The 22,165-nt window shown below is 40.4% G+C and overlaps 1 protein-coding gene across 1 annotated transcript in view; it reads left to right on the forward strand.

Moving 5' to 3' along the window:
• DPY19L2 (dpy-19 like 2) overlaps window positions 1–7,388 on the forward strand; it is a 99,409-nt gene extending 92,021 nt beyond the window's left edge. Inside the window, exon 22 of the mRNA XM_032304163.1 lies at window positions 5,770–7,388. Within this exon, the coding sequence (XP_032160054.1) occupies window positions 5,770–5,920 (151 nt within the window). The 3' untranslated portion in view covers window positions 5,921–7,388. The remainder of the gene's footprint in view (window positions 1–5,769) is intronic.
• The last annotated feature ends 14,777 nt before the right edge of the window (window positions 7,389–22,165 follow it).

Here is a 22,165-nt window from a genome sequence, read left to right on the forward strand (position 1 = left end):
CATCTTGAGACTCATGTGAATTGGAACCATGTCTTAAGAGTTTCTTTGGCATGGGGTGCCTGGGTGGCTCAGTGGGGTAAGCCTCTGCCTTTGGCTCAGGTCACAGTCTTAAGGTCCTGGGATAGAGCCCCGCATCAGGCTCCCTGCTTCCCTCTCTCTCTCTGCCTGCCTCTCTGCCTGCTTGTGATCTCTCTCTCTCCGTCAAGTAAATAAATAAAATCTTTTTAAAAAGAAAAGAGTTACTATGGCACAACTTAAAGCAAGGACATAGTTCCAGTGTGCATATAGTTCAATTAATAGGATGCATCCAAAATTAGGTTTAATGGTATTAAAAACAACTACTTGAAGTCTCTGGGAAGTGACACAAAAGCAGGGAGAAACTTGAGAAACATTTGCTCTTGAAGGACTTCTCTGAATTTGGGACCTTCTTGCCTATGAATACTTCATAAACCACCCCATCCCTGCTTCTAGTATAGCAGAAAATCACAGCCTACTGGCTTGAGGGGACAGATGGTGACAGATGAGCTGTGAGTACCAAAGCAGCTGGATATTTGAAGGGGACGTTTTAGAAGCAACAGCAGTACAGAAAGACCAAAACCTAAAATCTGAAATATAAATTCTGCCTTAAACTTATTCTACACATGCTTGTGAGAATCCCCTGGGAACTTGGGAAATGGGTAGGTGGAAACTAGAGCAAGATGTCTGTCCTCTTTATTTATTTTATTTATTTTTATTTTTAAAAAATGTTTTATTTATATATTTTAGAGAGAATATGAGTAGTGATAGGGGTAGAAGAGGAAGGAGAGGGAGAGACTCTCAAGCAGACTCTGAGCACAGAGCCCGACATGGGGTTTGATCTTACAACCCAGAGACCATGAGCTAAGCAGAAACCAAGTGTTGGTGACTTAACCAACTGAGCCACCAGGTGCCCCAAGATGTCTGTCCTTGAAAGAGAACTCCTGGTGAGACTTGAAAATTCCCTGTTGCTTTTGACCATGTACATTTCCCAAATTTCACACACCCTAGGAAGCAGAAAGCAGAGTCATTACTTGTTTAAGGTGTCAGGGCAGGGATGGCTAGGTGGCTCAGTCTGTCAAGCAACAGCCTTTGGCTTGGGTCATGATCCTGGGGTCCTGGGATCGATTTCTGTATCTGGCTCCCTGCTCACTCTGCTTCTCCCTCTGACCCTCCCCCATCTCATGATCTTTCTCATTCTCTCTCTCTCAAATACATAAATTAAAATCTTAAAAAAAAAAAGAAGGGCAGAAATAAAGGATAACAAAGTAACTACACATTCTGAGAGGACCCCCAAAAGTAAAGGAAATATAGGAAGATGGGTTTCCAAATATAACTCTGCCTAAATCCTTGGCTGATAAAAACACAAGAAAAACCCCAGGGCTAAAAGAAAGAAGTAGCTGGTCATCACATTACCTGATTTCAAGCTTTACTACAAAGCTCTGATCACCAAGACAGCATGGTACTGGCATAAAAATAGACACATAGACCAGTGAACAGAGTAGAGAGCCCAGATATGGACCCTCAACTCTATGGGTAAACAATCTTCGACAAAACAGGAAAAAATATAGAGCGGAAAAAAGACAGTCTCTTCAATAAATGGTGCTGGGAAAACTCGGCAGCTTTATGTAGAAGAATGAAACTCGACCATTCTCTTACACCGTACACAAAGATAAACTCAAAATGGATAAAATACCTCAACGTGAGACAGGAATCCATCAGAATCCTAGAGGAGAACATAGGCTGTAACCTCTTCGATATCAGCCACACCAACTTCTTTCAAGATATGTCTCCAAAGGCAAAGGAAACAAAAGCAAAAATGAACTTTTGGGACTTCATCAAGATCAAAAGCTTCTGCACAGCAAAGGAAACAGTCAACAAAACAAAGAGGCAACCCACGGAATGGGAGAAGATATTTGCAAATGACAGTACAGAGAAAACGTTGATATCCAGGATCTATAAAGAACTCCTCAAACTCAACACACACAAAACAGATAATCATATCAAAAAATGGGCAGAAGATATGAACAGACACTTCTCCAATGAAGACATGCAAATGGTTATCAGACACATGAAAAAATGTTCATCATCACTAGCCATCAGGGAGATTCAAATTAAAACCACATTGAAATACCATCTTACACCAGTTAGAATGGCCAAAATTAGCAAGACAGGAAACAACATGTGTTGGAGAGGATGTGGAGAAAAGGGAACCCTCTTACACTGTTGGTGGGAATGCAAGATAGTGCAGCCACTTTGGAGAACAGTGTGGAGATTCCTCAAGAAATTAAAAATAGAGCTTCCCTATGACCCTGCAATTGCACTACTGGGTATTTACCCCAAAGATACAGATGTCGTGAAAAGAAGGGCCATCTGTACTCCAATGTTTATAGCAGCAATGGCCACGGTCACCAAACTGTGGAAAGAACCAAGATGCCCTTCAGTGGACGAATGGATAAGGAAGATGTGGTCCATATACACTACGGAGTATTATGCCTCCATCAGAAAGGATGAATACCCAACTTTTGTAGCAACATGGATGGGACTGGAAGAGATTATGCTGAGTGAAATAAGTCAAGCAGAGAGAGTCAATCATCATATGGTTTCACTTATTTGTGGAACATAACAAATATCATGGAGGACAAGGGGAGATGGAGAGGAGAAGGGAGTTGAGGGAAATTGGAAGGGGAGGTGAACCATGAGAGACTATGGACTCTGAAAAACAACCTGAGGGTTTTGAAGGGGCGGGGTGGGGGGAGAGGTGGGGGAAACAGGTGGTGGGTATTATAGAGGGCATGGATTGCATGGAGCACTGGGTGTGGTGCAAAAACAATGAATACTGTTACGCTGAAAAGAAATTAAAAAAAAAAAAAAGAAGTAGCTGGAACCTAAAAAAAACTGAGTGGAGATAGCTGCTGCATAAAATAGGAGATCCAGACAAGTTAACTGCCTACCAGAACAGGAACAAGAAAGTAACAGTCATCAGAAGAACAAAACAGATTCCAGACTCACTACCAGCTGTTTTCTCTAGTGTTCAGTTTCCAACCCCAAATTACCAGACCTGTGAAAAAATTTTTTTTTATATTTGGAATCCATTAAAAAAAAAATATTTTCCAATACTCCAGAAAAAAGTTAGTAGAAACTGATTCAAATAGGTTGAGATGTTGGACTGAGCAGGGAAAGACTGCAAAGCTGCTGTTATGATTATATTCAAGGAATTAAGGAAAACATGTTCAAAGAATTGAAGACATGATATCAGTAAGGGACAAGATACGATTCTTAACAGTGAACACCCTCCCCAGAAAAATGGAAACTCTAGAATTGAAAATTATAATAAATGAATGACAGTTCTTTAAAAGTTCTCAAGAGATTTGATGTAACAACAGAAAAAAGATCAACGACTTGAAGGTAAGTAAAGAAAAAGTATAATCCAGGGGCGCCTGGGTGGCTCAGTGGGTTAAAGCCTCTGCCTTCGGCTCAGGTCATGATCTCAGGGTCCTGGGATCGAGCCCTGAATCCGGCTCTCTGCTCAGCAGGGAGCCTGTTTCCTCCTCTCTCTCTCTGCCTGCTTGTGATCTCTCTGTCAAATGAACAAATAAAATCTTAAAAAAAAAAAAAAAGAAAAGGAAAAAAAGTACAATCCAAAGAACAGGAATCAAAAAGATTGAAGAAGAATAGCAAAAGCCATAGAGACCTGTGTGTTATTAAATAGTTCAACACGTGGGTTATGAAATACCAGAAAGAAATACCAGAAATACCAGAAAGAATGAAAGAAAAGAAAAATGGGAGGACAATAATACCTGAAGAAATCTTGGCCAAAAATTTTTTGTTTGTTGAAAGCCATTAACTTAAAAATCCAATTAAGGTTAACAAATGCAGCTAGGATAAACCCAAGGAAATCCACATCATGGAATATCATAGTCAAACTGGTGAAAAACAAGGAGAAAAGAGAAAATCTTGAAAGAAGCAAGAGAAGAACGATACGATAAACATCTGGCTTTTCATAAGTAGATGTCAACTGACATTGAAATGATAATTCCAAATTCAGAAATACAGGATATACTAAAATGTGCTGGAAATGTTAAAAATGTGGATAGATATTAATCACTATGTATATATATATTTTTTCTTCTTTGAAAATCTTTTAAAACCTTATGACTAGTTAAAGCAAAGATAATACCATTATATTTTTGATTTTATAATGTAAGTCATATATAGATGACAGCAATAGCACAAGCAAGGGGAGTAAACAAAAATAAAATGTATAATTTTCTGGAAATAATCCAAGTTTAATGTTAAGTAACTGTGATACGTTGAAGATGCCTGTTTCAATATCTAGAGCAAACACACACACACAGGCAAAAAAAATGCATAAACCAATGAATGAAATGGATGATAAAGTAAAACTTTTTGCTTGACATAAAAGAAAGAGAAACAGACATTTAAAAAATAGATGAAACAAATAGAAAACAAGGGAAAAAAGCCTAAATCAATATCAGTAATCACAAATATGAATTGGGACAAAACACTCTAATCAAAAGACAAAGTTTGGTAGACGGAATACAAAAGCAAAACCCAACTATGTGTCCCCTTGAAGACATGCATTTTAAATACAGATACATGTATCGATGGAAGGAAAAGGGATAGAATTGTTTTGTGAATAACATATGAAAGCTGCAGTGAATATAAATATCTGGAATATTCTAGAGAAGGCAAAACTATATTGCAGAAAGGAGATCAGTGTTTGCCTGGGCTAAGCTGGAGCTAGGGGACCCACTGCAGAGGGGTTCAAGGGAAATTATTTCAGTGCCGGGAATTTTCTATATTATGATTATGGAAGTGCTCACAGACCTATACACAGTTGTCCATATTTATCAAACTTTACTCATAAATGAGTGCATTTTATTGTACATAAATATTTCCTCAATATAGCTGTTAAAAAATAATAGCCAGTTTGGCCTTATTTCTTCCCTTTACTGCCTGCCTCTCATGCAGGGTTATTCCCTAGTGAGAACTAGTATCCCAGTCAGTCCAATTATAAAGCCACCCAAAATAGGAAAAGGTAGAGAAGAACAAATCTGGCCAACAAGAGCTTTCCTTTGTTACCTGGGACTATATGTTTTCATGCTGATCTAAGTCAGATGAAACTCAAAAATGGGAAATTCATCAGGAATTAGATTAGCTTTCCTTTAAACTGTCTCCTGCTACTCATGAGCCTTATGTTTGGATGGTGATACGATGTAGAAAATATATTTATTCATATTTCATTTTGAAAATAAATTTTTAAATATGTATTTCTGAATGTATATTGGACTTTTACTGTTAAGTTTAATAATATGCTTGTTATTTGGTTAAGTGGAACATGAAAATACAACATATTTAATTTCATTTTTATCCTTAAATGTTGAACTTACATTTTTTGAAATGATGCTTTATAATCTTTATTAAATAAATTAGTCTCAGGGCGCCTGGGTGGCCCAGTCAGTTAAGCATCTGCCTTCAGCTCAGTTCATGATCCCTGTGTCCTGGGATGGAGCCCTGTGTCAAGTTCCCTGCTAAGATTCTCCCTTTCCTCCCCACTCATGCTCTCTCTCCATATCTCTCTAAAATGTCTCTCTCTCAAATAAATAAAATCTTAAAAAAAAAAAAAGAGTCTCCAAAGATCTTAGAGCTACTTTATAATTTATATATTTTTCTTGCATATGACAACATTTTTAATATGGATATATATATGTGCCTTTTTTTTTTTTTCAGGCCTGGTTGCAGTATGCTGGAAATTTGGGATGTGGAAGACCCTTCCAATACAGCTAATCCTCCCTTATGTAGTGTCTTGCTCAAGGATGGGAGGCCTTACTTCACCACAGTATTTCAGAATAGTATGTACAGAGTATTAAAGGTTAACTGAGAACAAAACCCACCACACTGTGGTGAAAACAAGTGTGTAGAAAACAATCACTTTGCCTTATTTGCATTAATAAAAATCACAAGCTTTAACAAGGGGTCCTTAAAAAGAAGATATTAAAAATGATCTCAGGTTATTTTGATTACCAAAAGGTAAATTATTTCATTGGTTTCCATTGAATGTCAGCCTTTTAAAGCTTGTTATTTAAATGATTAAATCATTTCATATTGCATAAACAAATGTCCATCCTAGAAGTTGTAACGAAAAAAAGATCAAGACATTTAATAATTTAAAGGTAAATGTCAGTCCTTTTGTACCCAACTAGATGCTTCAGATTTTCTCTAGTACCAGCATGCACCAGCTCAGACTCTTGAAACCACTTAAAATAGATTAATGCAGTTTCTGAAATGACACTTCCTTAAAATCCTGATACTAATCACAACTTCTTTACCTCTGTGAGGAAATTTGTGTGTAACCACGTGTCTATTAAGGTGGTTTTTGCTTTTATTAACCCTCGGGAAAGATCTTTACTAGCTTTTAATAGTTTTTTATTATTTCAAGTAAGTTAAATATTTTTAAAAACACTTATTTAGTAATGTTTTAAATGTCTTGAAATGTATTTACCCAACCAAATAAGTATTTTCTATTGATTAGTTCCCAGCTGAGGTTCAGCAGGTTATTAATCTGTCTTTATAATCCAGTGATTTTTCCTTTAACATTCAAGTAAAATAAAAACTGCTATGGTACAAGACCACATTTGGGGGTTAAAACATAAGCAGAAAAGAAACTCCAGCTAAGTTTATCATTTTTAAGGTCCTAGATCCTGAATGAAGCAAAGGCATTTTTCATCTCCACAGCCCTGTAATTCGGTGGACATAGTCTTTCTGATCACCATCTTTGTAATAACATATTTCTAAATCCTCATTTATTTTTGGTTTTGGATAAGGAAATTGATGTTTTATATATCTTCTCCTCCAATATGAAACCTGTGCAACAGTAATGCTTTGAGAGTGGGGAATAATTATCTTGAAGATACTGCCGAATGCAAAGATAAACACTAGAAAACAAAGATAAACACTCAAGCAGAGAACTGCTTGAGAGACAGTAAATATGCTACATCTGTAGTCTTTTGATATCTGCTTTAAATTAGTCATCTTGGAGTTTTTGTAATTCCCTTATGTTCTTGGCCCTCTGCATTTGGACTAACAAAATTACTTAGTTCTATAGGTTAGTTCATGTATGGGAGGTAGGAGATTATATTTAAGAAAGCTGATAAAATTATTTTTCAACTTTTGTAATTGTAAAATATTTTAATACAGGATACAAAACATCTAAGAAAGCATGCCCCATTTCATCAGTATTTTCAAATAACTTATTTGGGCCTAAGTATGGGGCAAAGAAGGAAAGGAGAATTAACATCTAATATTCATAAAAATAAAATACATTTTGGATGATATTTTCATAGGAAATATTTTAAAGAAGTTGGTAGAAGTTTTTAAAAGAGCTGTATTAGCTAATAAAATATAAAAGTATACTTATGTGGATTGACATAGGAAAACCAATAAAATTATTTTCAACTTTTATAGTCATAAAGTATTTTAAACACAGGATGCAAAGCAAGCTAAGAAAGCATGCCACATTTTACTTATTTAAGCATTTTCAAATAATTTGTTTTGGTGTGTGGGGCAACAAAAGAAAAAATATAAAACCTAATATTCATAAAATTAACACATTTTTGATGGTGTTGTCATAAAAGCTATTTTTTTAAAAGTTGTAACTCAACAACAGAAAGGGAAGAATAGTATTAACTAGTTAAATGTCCCATACAGATAAAATGTACTACTATGGATTGTGTTACTTTCATGTACTATGTATATTTGAAAATTAAAAAAGCACTTGAAGATCCTCTGTGTGTTTTCTATATTTTCTCATCCTTTACCAAGCATACATTTTGACATTGAAATAATTCCAATATGAAGGTAGAAATCACAGGTCCCTGAATTTATCAACCGTGTTTACACAGGCAGTGATCTTTCTTAGCCGTTTAAAAACAACTCTGCATCATCTCACACAGAAGGCAGTGTACTTTGATGGAAATAGTGTGAGCTTTGTAACTAGATGAGTCTAATTTTAAATCCTGGCACTTCTATTTACCAGGTGGATCACCTACCATCCATTTGAACAATATTTATTGAGTACTTACTATATGCCAGGCACTGTGCTAATTCAGCTCGGTCATGTTATAGGACTGAACTTCAGTCTCTTCACCTGGAAATTAGAACTCACATTACCTATTTGACAGTGTCCTGATGAGGATTAGTAAGGTAGTGTGTTAAAGCGCTTGGCACATGTAGGTAAGTCACTCAACAAATGTTCGTTCCATACAATCGTTCTCCCTGCATTCTAAATAACCAGCTTAGTAGTATCAAGTTATATAGTAGGTTATTTCATCTCGGAATTTCAAACAGTTCTACCTTTATTCTGTGTCAATAAATAGGAATACTGGGCTACAGCTTGCTTTTGTACGAATAAGGCTATTGGCTTCTTTCCTGTACATATTGTTTATTTTTTTTGAAATGTGAAGACTGTGCGTGAACACTGCGGGTTGGGTGATGATAGATTTTCCTCAGAGCAGGGAAGTATCTTCCTTCGTTTCCTATGCTCTTATTTATGTGCACCTATTTGAAACTGGCTAGAAGTGAGTTGCACACAAGCTACAACAACCCCCCCACACACACACTTTCTGCTTGTCAGAATCTGATGTACAGCTTCAGTGAACAATATGTGTCTTCTACTCTTCTGCTGCTAATACACACCACATCAAAAAACAGAGTACTTTTCATGTAAATTTTAACTTTTAAAAAAAATTGTATTTGAGAGAGAGAGAGAAGAGGAGTGGGGGGAGGGAGAGGGAGAAGCAGACTCCCAACTAGGCAGAGAGCCCGACACGGGGCTTGACCCAAGGACTCTGAGATCATGACCTGAGCTGAAGGCAAACATTTAATAGACTGAGCCACCCAGGCACCTCTCATGTCGATTTTAATAATAAAACTATATTTCATTTGATAAGTGTCTATTATACAAGAAATACAAACTCATGGAATTTTTGTTTTCAAAAACAATTTGAAAGAAAGGATAAATATTCAACAAGAACCATTACTCTCCGTTTTCTTCCAACTGGTAGGCATATTTTGCTTGTTTTCTTTTAACATAATTTAAACCACTTCAGGTTTTGTTCTTTACACAGCAGATGTGAAAAAGTTTTACAGAGACTATTTTAATGGCTACCTAATATCCCATCAGGTGTGTGTTGGCAGGGGGGGACCCTACTGAGTGATTTCCACGTTTACTACTGCATGTATGTGTATGTAGAACAGCACTACAATGGATATTTTAGTGCAGTAAGATTTTTAAATTTTCAGATTATTTCCTTAGGATTGTTTCCATAAAGTTAAATTTCATTTTAAAAATGTGGATACCCTTAAAGCCTACAATGCAGTTCACCTCAAATTGCCTTTGCAAAAGGATTATACACACCACCTGAAGTCCATATGACAATACTCATTTCACAACACCCTCATTAACATTGGTCAGGCTTATTAAAATTATTTCTTGTTAATTTGTGACACTCAGAGTTATTCATTAATAACTGATTATTACAGTTATTCATGTATCCATTTGTTCCATGGCTTCTGAGGTTGGGTACCTATTCACGTCTGTTAAATGGCTGCATTTCCTTTTGTGTATTGCCTCTTTGCATTCATCTGCATTTATATGCGTCTAGCCCAGCACAGAGATTGTCTGTGTTACAGACACTAATTTTTAGTGACACTGTCTTGTACATTGTTCAGTAATGTTGTTGAAGTTGCCATGTGAGTTAGGATATTCTTACTACTCTGTAGGCTGGAGATTATACTTCAGCTGTTTAAAGTAGTTTATAATTTGTACCATATTCAATATATCATATTTAATATTAAATACCAAGTCTCAAAGTCTCCGTGCCTTACCCGTTTATTTTATTTTTTAAGATTTTATTTACTTATTTGACAAAGACACTGCAAGAGAGGGAACACAGCAGGGGGAGTGGGAGAGGGAGAGGGAGAAACAGTCCTCCTGCTGAGCAGGGAGCCTAATGGGGGCTTGATCCCAGGACCCTGCAATCATGATCTGAGCCAAAGGCAGACTCTTAATGACTGAGACACCCAGGCGCCCCACCTCACCTGTTTAAATAGATTCAGTGATCATAATTCACAGCTGGATACTGTCAACTTTGTAAGTTATGTATGAAATTTCTGAAACCATTATTGCTCTAAACTGGGTTGCTTTTTATAGCACATAGAAAGCAGGATTAGTAAATTTTTAACAGTTTTGGCCTCATGTGAACTAGTGGAGTTTCATGTCCAATAAAAACTCCCTATGTTCTTTTTTTTTTTTTTTTAAAGATTATTTATTTATTTATTTGACAGAGAGACATCACAAGTAGGCAGAGAGGCAGGCAGAGAGAGAGAGAGAGGAGGAAGCAGGCTCCCCGCTGAGCAGAGAGCCCGATGCGGGACTCGATCCCAGGACCCCGAGATCATGACCTGAGCCGAAGGCAGCGGCTTAACCCACTGAGCCACCCAGGCGCCCCAAAAAACTCCCTATGTTCTTAATCTCTAAAAAGTATATTCTCTGTAGCTCTGTTCATATTCTTTGATAAATCCATTGAGTCTCCTCGAAAGAGGGAAGGTTAGAAATAAGGGGAAGGAAAATCTCTTTTTGAATATTCTATTTTAACCATGAGAAGCAAAGGGAAAATTTGAAAAGAATAGGTAAGTATATAACTTAATGCATAAAAATAAAATTTAGATGGGTCAAGAACTTAGAACTTCTAAAACTGAACTTTTAGAAGGAAATGGGGAAATGCAATTTAAAACCACATGACAAAATATACAAGTCTAATAGTAATTGGTGAGAACAGGGAGCAACAAGAACTCATGAAACTGTAGTAGGAGGACAAATTGATACAGCTCTCTTGGGAAATAATTTGTTATTACCTAATAAATTTTTAAAAATACGCAGTCCCTGCAACCTACAATTTTACCCTAAAGAAATGCTTGTGCAAATATGCAAGGGAAAACAGTTGCAGGAATAGTTATGGAAACTGGGGGCCTGGGTGGCTCAGTCAGTTAAGTGTCAAACTCTTGATTTTGGCTCAAGTCGTAATCTTGGGGTCATGGGATCAGGCTCTACCTAGGGCTCCATGTTCAGCACGAAGTTGGCTTATCCCTCTCCTTCTGCTCCTCCCCACTGTTCATGCTCCTTCTTTCCTTCTCTCGCCTCACAAATAAATAAGTAAACTTTTTAAATCTTAAAAAAAATATTTATAGAAGCATTATTCTTATCTTGGGAGGACAGAAGCTGAAAACAGCCTAAAGGACCACCAATAGACCAAATAAAATGGAATATCATACAGGAGTGAAAATGATCTATTCATGTATCAGGAAGACTGAATCTCAAATACAGTGTCAAGAATAAAAAACTAAGTTACCAGGCATGGGACGTGTGTGTAAATATGTACGCCACTTATATATAGCCTAAAAGCAAAGATTGATGGCAAAACAGTAAAAAAACAGGCACGATTAATGCAGAGCATAGGCGAGTGATCACTTCTAGCAGAGAACGCAATCCAGGAGGGACCTCGGCTGCTTCAACCATCCTGTTCAAGTTTTTGACTGAGTGTTAGGTAGGTAAGTGTTCATTTATGCTTTATAATGTTTGATATATTTTACACTCTTCAAAGTAGGGCTCTGATATCACATCAATGGTTCTTCATCAGATTCTCTTCCAGTAGCCCTTGTGTGCTTAAACAAGCATCAGGAGTTGTTCTGATGACTGAGGTCTAGCTAGCCAAGCATTGTCAGCCCGTGGATTTCATTGAGCTTCCACTCGTGTGTTATTAGTTTCTTGAAACAGCAGATGGTATGACAGTGCCTTTATTGAACAGCAAAAACGTAATAGAAATTTTGATAGAAATTTGATTATTTAAAAATTTTTTCTATGAAAGGAATTCACGTGCACTAAGGAAAAGTTGGAAAAATCCTGAATAGTAGTGAAAAGAAAAAATATGATTTTCTAGTACAGCTTTTTAAAAATTGCCACATCATGGTTCATTGGGCTTTGAAGAAAGACAGCATTTATAGAAATTGTATTACAATTCATAATTCATTTTGTTGTCAAGATGAGCAATATAATGGCTTTGTCGTGGCCTTAAAATAGCGTCCATAGGATGAGAACTCTATTTGCAACCAAGCACAGTGGATTTGATAACCTATGTCTATTAGATACCCATGTTCTATATAATATATAGAAACATTACAAATTGGATTTTTTTTTTAATGTCAAGATTTTTACTGTCCAACTTGAAGATAGTACATTGATTAGGACTTCAAATTAGGCTCCCTGTTTCTCTTGAATCATGTTAAATTATTTTTTTTTAACCTCTTCTGCTGATTAAATACCAAAATTAGAAAGAAATACAAAATGAACCTACTTAATAACACATCCATAAAGAGCTGTTTTTTTCCAAAAGAAAAAAATTTCTAGCCTGGGTTTCAGTAATATTAAACAGGAGACATTGCTTTTCTTTGAAATGAGGCCTAATCAAGTATCCAGTTTTTAGCTTAGATGCTAACTGGTGATAACCATCTCTGACAGACGCCCTGGCACAACTGAAGGGATACTTGAGCAGACCCTGTCACTTCACAGAAGACTTTCCTCCCATGGATGCTGCTTGATCTGCATCTTAAAGGGAAAGTAAGGGGCACCTGGGTGGCTCAGTGGGTTAAAGCCTCTGCCTTTGGCTCAGGTCATGATCTCAGAGTCCTGGGATCGAGCCCCACATGGGGCTCTCTGCTCAGCAGGGAGCCTGCTTCCTCCTCTCTCTCTCTCCTGCCTCTCTGCCTACTTGTAATTTCTGTCTGTTAAATAAATAAATAAAATCAAAAAAAAAAAAAAAAAAAAAAAAAAAAAAGGAAGGTAAGAAGTAACCAACTCAATGGGATGGTGGAGGGGGAAGGCACTTTCCAGGAAGGCAAAGCAGTATGTGCAGGAGCCCAGAACCACTGAGGCCCGTGGCTCAGTCCAGGACATGCACTTTGGTTCTGTGAAAGCACGGGCATGCTGAGGTGCCTCCTGTAAACCGGACAGAGACAAGCAGCTCATGCAAGTGGCAGGGTTTAAGGGAAATCCGCCTCCGCTGTGGGAAGATGGAGTCTACGCCCTTACTCTCCAGTCTGGCAGCTCCGGGGCTCCATTTCTCTGGAAACTTTATAATACCTTCCTCCCGGAATCGTGAGGATCCAGCAAGAAACCCCATGTGGGAGTGGGTCATCCAGTAGTATACTTACGGTCCATCTTAACTCCTGAAGACGCCGAGGCAACTTCGAATTGGACATGCATAGGAGGCGACTCTGAGAGGTATTAGTAATCCGAAAGGACAAATCACAAGATCCTTTTCATTTGGCTTTGAATCATGTTAGAGGAGCTTTTTCAGACAGAAACAAAGAGAAACAGAGAACTCACTTATTAGGCTAGGCTGAGATTAAAATTCATTTGTATCCTTTGAAGGCATATAGACCATGGCCCTTATTTTTAAAATTCCTTGGAACAACTGTGCTAATGCATGGATAGGTACTGAGATGACTCAGATGAAGCCACAAAGGCCCTTTATGGAAGACGCTGAACTGAGTAGAGCCCCAAGGATGTAGGAACTGGCATCTACGGAAAAGTAGCTCCTCTACTGGGGCGGGGTGGGGGGGGGAGCTTGGTCACACAGCGCCGTCGGAGAGGCCCAGCGGATACAAAGGGGATCTTAACAAGAATAAGTCTTTTTAAACTAGTGTTGTGTGGCAGCCACAAAGGCACATTACCGTTGGGACAGTCCTCCAGGGAGGAACTTACTGTCTAGCAGCCAGAGTAGAGTTCGCCGACCATCCCCAACCTGCGTCCCGGCAGCTTCTGGCCTGGCCTCAAAGAGGCCCCACTCTTCTGAGCAGTCCTGAGGGGTGACAGCATGGCGGGTGCGAGGGCCTGGCCATTTCCGCCAAGGGCTGGACTCCCCAAAGGGGCAGCCTCTTCTTTGGAGCTCCTCACTGAGTCAGCCCAGACATGCTCAGGCATCCCTTGCTCCTCCTCTCCGGGGTCTGGGATGGGCCTCGCAGCCGTCAGGCCTCCTCACCCAACTCACTTCCTCTCAGGGCCATATCTGCCATCAAGCCCCTTGCCCTCCTTTCTCCATCTCAGCTTCTGTTTCCTGAGGACATTGCTAGGTCCGTAATCAAAGGCGCGAGACTGATACAACGTGAAGGTCAAGCAAAGCTTTATTTTGCTCCAAGCATCGAGAATCAAACCGACCAGTCGGAGGTGCCTCTTACAGAGAGGGCGACCCCTCCAAGCCTCATAGACTAACTTTTAAATCACAAAGGCCATGTGGTTGAGCCTGGCCACACACAGGTGGCCAATGAGACTGTAACACACAGAGAAAGCTGCACAGTCATGCTAGGTCACACACGGGTGGCCAATTGAATTACAATTCACCCCATAGTAGCTATTTGAACTAGCCTATCACCTTGGTCAGAATTGGCGCCCAAAAGGTGGGGCTCACACTCCTTGCGACTCATCCCTGCATCCGGGCTCTATTATCTCCACCTGACCTGACCCACTCTTGTATTTGGGCTCTGTTACCTGGGACTGGCCAACCATATTATACTAGTTTCCCAGACTTGCTTTTAAGTAAGTCCCCTTAGGGGAGGCAGGGTCACTTTAAGTTTTACTGCATAAACAACAAAATGGCTGTTTAATCCAAGATGGAATTGTTCTGGCTACATAGGCCCTTACAGACATGAGCTCATCTAGGCAGATTACTAGCCCACATCCTAGGCAGAGCAAGTTCAGACTTCTGTTTCAGTCTTGCGGGGTGTCTGACAGATCCTGTTCCTCCCTGTGTATGTGGGTTTTACAAATACAGAGAACCTTACTGACTACAGAAAGCCTACTTTCACTCATGCTACTTGGCCATGGATTTTCCTGACCATTCAGAGATGGTGCCACCGACAAAACGCCTCTCTTTTTAGAATCCTACTGGGGTGCCCAGGGTTATTCTTAGGAGCCTTTTTGCACAGCAGCTATTGTCAAGAGAGGGGACCAGACCTTATGCCTATGCGATGCCCGTCTTTTCTCACAGTTCCGGACCCTCATCAGATCTTAGGGTTCTCCAAATGGAGAAAAGTAATTTGAGAAAGGTAGAGGCCAGGCATTTAAGCCATTAAGGCACAGTACATTCACACTGTGCAGATGAAGAGTTAAATGGTGAAATTTGGTCAGGATATTAATCTAGCCTAGTCCAATTATTTTAAATGATGAGTCAGGCTTTGTTAGACTCTCTTTACAATATTGTGAAAAGCAAAACTATCTTAATCTGAAATACAGACTTGTTTGTTCCCCGCACTTACCAAAAAGTTTACTGTATTATGAAAACTGGATTAATTTTTTTTTATTAAGACCCTCTAAAAGCATGCAGAAATTCATTTTATATATACTTAGTGCCATCTGCTGGCTGTGATGTATCATAACATCTGTCATGAAATAGAAAAATTGTTAAGCAGCTAGTTTGCATTTGTTTTAACAGGTAACAGGAGAAATTGGGAGAGAAACAGAACTCACAGAACGAACTGCACCTTTAGTTGTGATTATGTTGGCAAACGGTGATAGAACAGTCATTCCTGGCTCTTCTTCGCCCTACCCCGTCTGCACTATGACTTTCGTCTCTCTCCGCCTTCTGCCTCTGGAGCTTCTCTTTCACTTTCACCCTTGCCTCCCTGTCCAAGAGCACAGGTGCTGCCAGCATCACAAGTTTCACTCAGCAATAATGAACTGCAGAAATCTCCAGCGTCTCTTTGTCCCACCTGGGCTCACATCGTCCCTTCAATCTAATAAGGTCTCCCCTGTCTTCTGGCTTCCTCTTGCTGCTCACCCATCATCTCTCTGCCCAGAAGTCCCTTCCTCTTGGAAGTGGGTCCTGCCCAGTTCCTCCGTGGTCCGCTAATACCACGCCACTTGCCATGTTGTCTGATTGCTTAAAAATTATCTGTTTGCCTTCGGAAGCCTCTTATTGAGCTACGCACCACTTGCAGGATGTGTGTCTTATTGACTTCTGGGTTCCTCCACCCAGCACCGTACCCAGAACATACGAGATGCTCAGTAAATGTTGCATGAAGGTATAATGTGGGAAATGGTCAGGTTAAAGGGAAAAACAGAGATAGGGTGCGTGGTGATCCCCTTGGGTCATTTTTCTCCTATTTTCTGTCTGTACCACATGGCTAACTTATCCAAAAATCATTCAATATATTCTTAATTATTCCTTAGGTAGCCAGCACCACATTGGATGTTCTGAGGGACAAATCCAAAATATTAGGATGTCGATTAAGACTGGGTTTGAATCCCTGCTCTATCACTTACTAACTGAGCTATTCATTTGACACTTAAAATTTTCCTCTGTACACACTAGAGGTATTAAGGGGTATCCCTCAAAATGATCTGCTGAAGTAAAAAATGAGATAATACCCATAAAACATAAAATAGAGTAAGCGCCCAGCAGGATGCTTTCTGTTGCTCTTTTTGTCCTTGTTCTTGCTAAAGTCAGATCAGCACAGAGCACCTGCTGACTGGGTTGGGTTTCCAGTCTCCACTCAATACTTTTTTAATTCTTCAGGGACCGTCTGTTCCCTCTAGAGTCTACTACCAACACCTCACGAGGCCAATAGGGGAAGCTTTGCAATGGTGTTGTTTCTCTGATGAGGGCTAACTTAGTTCTTTAATTTGAAGAAGCCATTATGGGAGACTCAGAAAATGCACACAGCCTAAATATATGACTATAGCTTATGTGGCAAAACAGCGGATGGCTATAGTATAATGGTATTTTAAGTTTTAAAATAACTTTGATTCTTCTCAGGTGTTCTTTCCATCCAAGTATAAAATAAGAAACACAATGATACAACCTTTGGAGTTTGGCTTCTGACATACTCTTCACCAGTAAAGGCAAAGCAAATTGAAATAGATAAATGACTGTTTCTCAATTGGAAACGCATCTAAATACCGTCGAGGGAGTTGAGGTGCTGGGCACAAATTTTACCTTATGTCACAGCCTAGTGAGTGGAGGACGGGGTGTGGGGGGAGGTGGCTGTCTCTGTTTACTCTTGGTGGGACTTTGTCAATGCTTCTCTAAATTTGTTTTTACAGCAGATGATTTTACCTTCACAGAATCAGAAAACAAGAAGGCAAACAGAGGCAAAGGTTCGTGCCTTGGTTCATTTTCTTAAAAAGATTTTATTTATTTATTTGAAAGAGAGGGAGTGAGAGAGAGAGAGAGAGAGAGAGAGCATGAGCAGGGGGAGGGGAGAAGACTTTTCCTGCCAAGCAAGGAGTCCGACCTGGGGCTTGGTCCCAGGACCCACTCACGCGCCCCAGGCATGGTCCTTTAATAAGTGGTTCTGTTGCTCTTTTTCCTACCTTCTACTCCCACTGCCTCAAACAAGGTGAGAAGGGGAGGGATGCTGAAGAGAGAAGATGTGGAGGGAAAAGAAGGAATTGGTGGTTGGCAGATGGTAGGTGTCTGGGTTGCACCATGTTGGAACAGCTTCCCAGAACCCCTTATTGGGTAGAGCCACGTTGCGGACATTTCTAGTAGGATACTTGGGGTTTAAGATCATCCACATAGGGGCGCCTGGGTGGCTCAGTGGTTTGGGCTGCTGCCTTCGGCTTGGGTCATGATCTCAGGGTCCTGGGATCGAGCCCCGCATCGGGCTCCCTGCTCCGCAGGAAGCCTGCTTCCCTCTCTCTCTCTCTCTCTCTCTGCCTGCCTCTCTGCCTACTTGTGATCTCTGTCTGTCAAATAAATAAATAAAATCTTTAAAAAAAAAATCATCCACATAGGTTGGAGAGTCAGTCTGGCCTGCCTCAGATTTTCTGCATTCTGCTCTCTGTATTGACCATGGCTTTTACTTACCATAACAGGTGATTCTCTTTGGACAGTATTTTCCCACTACTATCACCACCCAAGAAAAAACAAACTTAAATATCAATTTCAGAATATTTTAGCTAATGCCATGTCTCATATTAGGTGGTTTATAATTATGGAATCACACACACTCCTATAACATAAAATATTCTATGTCAAATACCTTCATACTTTTAAATCTTCACACACACACACACACACACACACACACACACACACATGCCCATACTTCTATTCAATAGGTCCACAGTATGCCAGAAGCAGGGCCATAGAAAAGTAGAAAGAGACCCTCCATGAAGAGACTTTTTGCCAACACCATTCCCTCCTGCGGGAAAATTAATATAGTCACCATAGTAAAGGCAAGAAATTTGGTGTTATAACAATTTTCTCAACTGAGTCTCTGGATACATCAGACATTAGAAGATAAATATGAGAGTACAGCAAAAGTATAGAGACTCTCTACAATGTCCCCTATTTTGTTCTCCAGATCAGAAAAATAGGCAGGAAGAAAATTTCTGCTTTTTGTTTTAGGTTCCCCACTATGCTGATAAAGACTCCAATTGCAGAACAATGGCATTTTGGTGCCTTTACTCTCTACTTACTTTCATTTTCCTTGAGGGTATGAAATGCACCTTAATAGGAAAGCAATTTCTTGGTATGCCTGAAACCCAGTTCAATGCCTGGCTTCTCACAAGTACTTGGTAAATGTTTTCAGAATAAATTTCTCATTTCAAACAGATCCCACATGCATGGTTCCCATGGAGAACCAGAACTGGGCAAATAAGGGAAATCAGTGGGGGTCTTGAAATTAAAAGAAGAAAGTAGCTGAGCATCTTACGGTGTTGCTCTGATGGAGTCCACTCTTTGAGGACACATATCTATCTTTCCTGTGGCAGCTGCTTCTCTCCTGCCTGACCAGCAGAACACCTTTCTTGCAAGCAACTCGCTCTAGTTTGGATTTCTAAGGGCATTTCGGCTCTAAAAAAGCCCGTGTTCTGTGTGTGACTCATTGGCGCTAACACTTTTCCTCCCGGGGAGGGGGGAGAAAAGAGAAGCAGCTAAAAACACACAAAAATGTCAAAATGACCAAAGCTTTTGGATTGGGGATGGGAACTAATGTGAGCCCTGGAGTTCTGGGGAGGTCTATCAGCACAAGAAATTTGAGGACATAGGTAAAATAATGAAAATACTTACGGTTGATAAACCCAAGCAAACATGGGTAGCAAAGAGACTGGAGGGCAGCGTAGGCATCATTTGAAAAGCAGGGAAGTTTCCATTCAGTGTTTCTTCAAGGGAGCTCCAGAAGCTGAAGTGGGTGACTTCTTGATATCACATTCAGACCCCCAATTCAGTCTAGTTTAACTCGGTGAAGTGCTTTGGGAGTACCTCTCACATAGCCAGTGACAGAAGGAGCAGTGGTAAAGACAGCCTATTAACCACGATTTTTATTTTCTGGATTTTGGCACTTTGACATCGGGGCACCTGCTGACCCTGGAAGGATGGCCTCTCTCTGGGAGAGCTAATTCCTGGGGATGACAGGCAACTACAAGGGCACCTTTCATGTACACACTAACCAATCCCTAGGCGCCCTCCCCAACCACCCACTTTATATGCTCCCACATTCCAGGCCATCACCCACCTGCTCTAACCACCAGAGCCAGAGATCAGGCAACTAGGGACAGCCCCTTTACCCCAGCCCTGGCTGCAATTATTCAAACTAACCAATTCCAAACTTACTTACATTTGCTTACCCATTTTCCCCCATAGAAACCACAGTGAAGCCCCCTTTGCCCACATTTCCCACCACTTTCCTCCACCTCCTGATTGGCCTCGGTACTTCCCATGCAGCGTGGCATGGGGTGCCCCCTCTGCTGGGGAGCTGCGAGCTTTCTTCCTGAAAGTCATCGCCATGGCCATGTGTCTTCCTGTGCACAGTTAAAAGGAATCTGAAGGCCCAGATCTGGGACATTGACCACCAGGTGGGGAAGGAAATGAACAAGGAAGAGCTGGCTGAGAACGAAGGCACTGGCACTCCTGTGAGTGATAACTCACAGAAATGGCTAATTGGCAGGGACCTGCAGAGATGTTCGTAGAGTCCTGCAGCTCACTGGCCCGCTGCGGGCTCACCAGCAAAGAAGAGGATCCTGGAGCTCAGGTCTCTGCTCTCCAGACTAGGGGGATTCCCTGTAACCTCGGCTCCTCTGTTGCCTTGCGTGAAGCCCAAGTCCATGGCCCAGGTGTCTGAAGTGTTTTTTGTTTACAGGCACCCATTTGCTGGAATTTAAGATTCTCTGGAGGAAATCAAACTCCCATCTGAAGCAATTTGGTGACAGTGTGAGCTCTGTGTGTGTGTGATTCAGTGTAGTTCCTGAGGGTGCGAAGCTGTTCCCAGAGATGTGTGATAGATGTCTCATTCAGCCAGACAGGGCAGGTGCTCAATTTGGAACATGCAGGTGAATGGCTGATGTGACATCTTGCTGGTACCTCTCAGATGCAGAGTTCCTCAAGTATGGAAAAGTCTTGGAAAATAACACGAAATTGCCTTGCCTGCACTCACACACCAGTAGAATGTAAATGCTTTTTTTTTTTAACTTAAAAAAAAAAAAAAGACACACCAGTTGAAGGCTTTTTGTTCCACCATAGAATGGAAATGCTACAGCAGCGCCGAGCCCAGTGATGTCGGTGAAGCATGGCGCTCCGTGTGCTTGGTTATTAATGCAATCAGAGACACTGAGGAAGGCAGAAAACATATTCTTAAATGATGTCTTCATGCAAAAGTAAAAGTGAATGACTTGTGAAGGTCTATTGAGCTGTGCGCTATGCAGCTGAGGGAAATTGAAATCAGAACTGCCATTATGGGTCTCGGTTGACTCAGATTCTCCATTTCAATTTCTTCATGGTGATTAATAATTGTGGGTTGAAGGAAGAGACAACTGACTTCCCGCTGCTTTAGTTTACCTGTCTCTGAAGTAGCCGAGATTCAGGGGGACCTCTCCCACTCGCTCCAGGACGCTCATGGTTGTGAAGTGTTGATCTTCTCGGGGATGAGCCACTGTTGTCCCAGGCCAGTTCTCAGGGACGTGTGGTATATTGTTGTTAGCGGACAGGTTTAACAAAACCAGAAAAATACCACTCACTGGCATCACTCATGATGCCAAGAATCAGGAAGTCAATTTTAAGTCAGACAATTAAAAATATTTTTAAAATCACATTTCTACTATGTGTCAGAGACTGGAAGAAGCCTAGAAGGCAGATAAAAATTCTCAGCCCTCAAGAAACCTCTAGGAGGAAACAGACCTACAAACCAACAATGACACTAAGTATTACGGGTAACGATTGTAGGAGCAGTAGGGTATGTTTCCAGTATGGGAACATAAAATTGGGACCCTGGATCATTATGATTTCTGAAAGGTTGAAAGGTACCAATATGTAAATGAGTCACATGCAGACTAACAAACAAAGCAAATCAGATTCCCTCAAAGTCTCTAAAATCCCCACATAACCAGCATTCCTAATCCAAGTTGTATATAGAATTCACTGTTAGATGTCGAATATTACTGAGGCTAGCTTCTCTGGCCAAGATGAAGTGAGCCCTCAGCCCATTTTCCCCACAAACTGTAGCTAAAAGCCAATACAAAATACCCCAACTCCTTAAGGAATCTGAAAAGCAGACAGTGGAAGGTAAGTTGGAGAGGAAAGACAAAATTTAAGAAAAACCAGTATTGGGATATTTGGGGTTATTTTTCCTCTTTCATGTCACTGTTTTGACCTAATCGTGGCCCCAGTTATGGAATGGCACACAGACACAGACATCAGAATTCTGAGAGAAAACTCCTTTCTTGACCAGAGCAGGAAAGGGGGCCCCATGAGCTGAAGAGTGTGCCACACATTGACTTTTTTGCTTTATTCCCCCTCCTACCTCTCACACAGGAGTGGCCCCTGTCTGGAAATTGACCACAGTGGCTATGGGCCTGAGCCCTAAAGCACCAAGGAAAGACTAATCTCTCTTGTCAGAGGAATCTGGCAGAAGGGTGCCCAGTGGTCCAAAGAGTATGGAAGAAGACTCTATTATTGTCTTCACTCTTTTTTCCCCCTCACCATTTTGCCCAGAATGCAGCACCAGTCATTAGGAATTGGATAACACAGTGGCCTGAATAAGTTCTCAGAACTTGTCTTTTTGGTCAGAAGAACCA

This window comes from Mustela erminea, chromosome 11 (assembly GCF_009829155.1).
Source record: "Mustela erminea isolate mMusErm1 chromosome 11, mMusErm1.Pri, whole genome shotgun sequence".
Classification (NCBI taxonomy): Eukaryota; Metazoa; Chordata; class Mammalia; order Carnivora; family Mustelidae; genus Mustela; species Mustela erminea.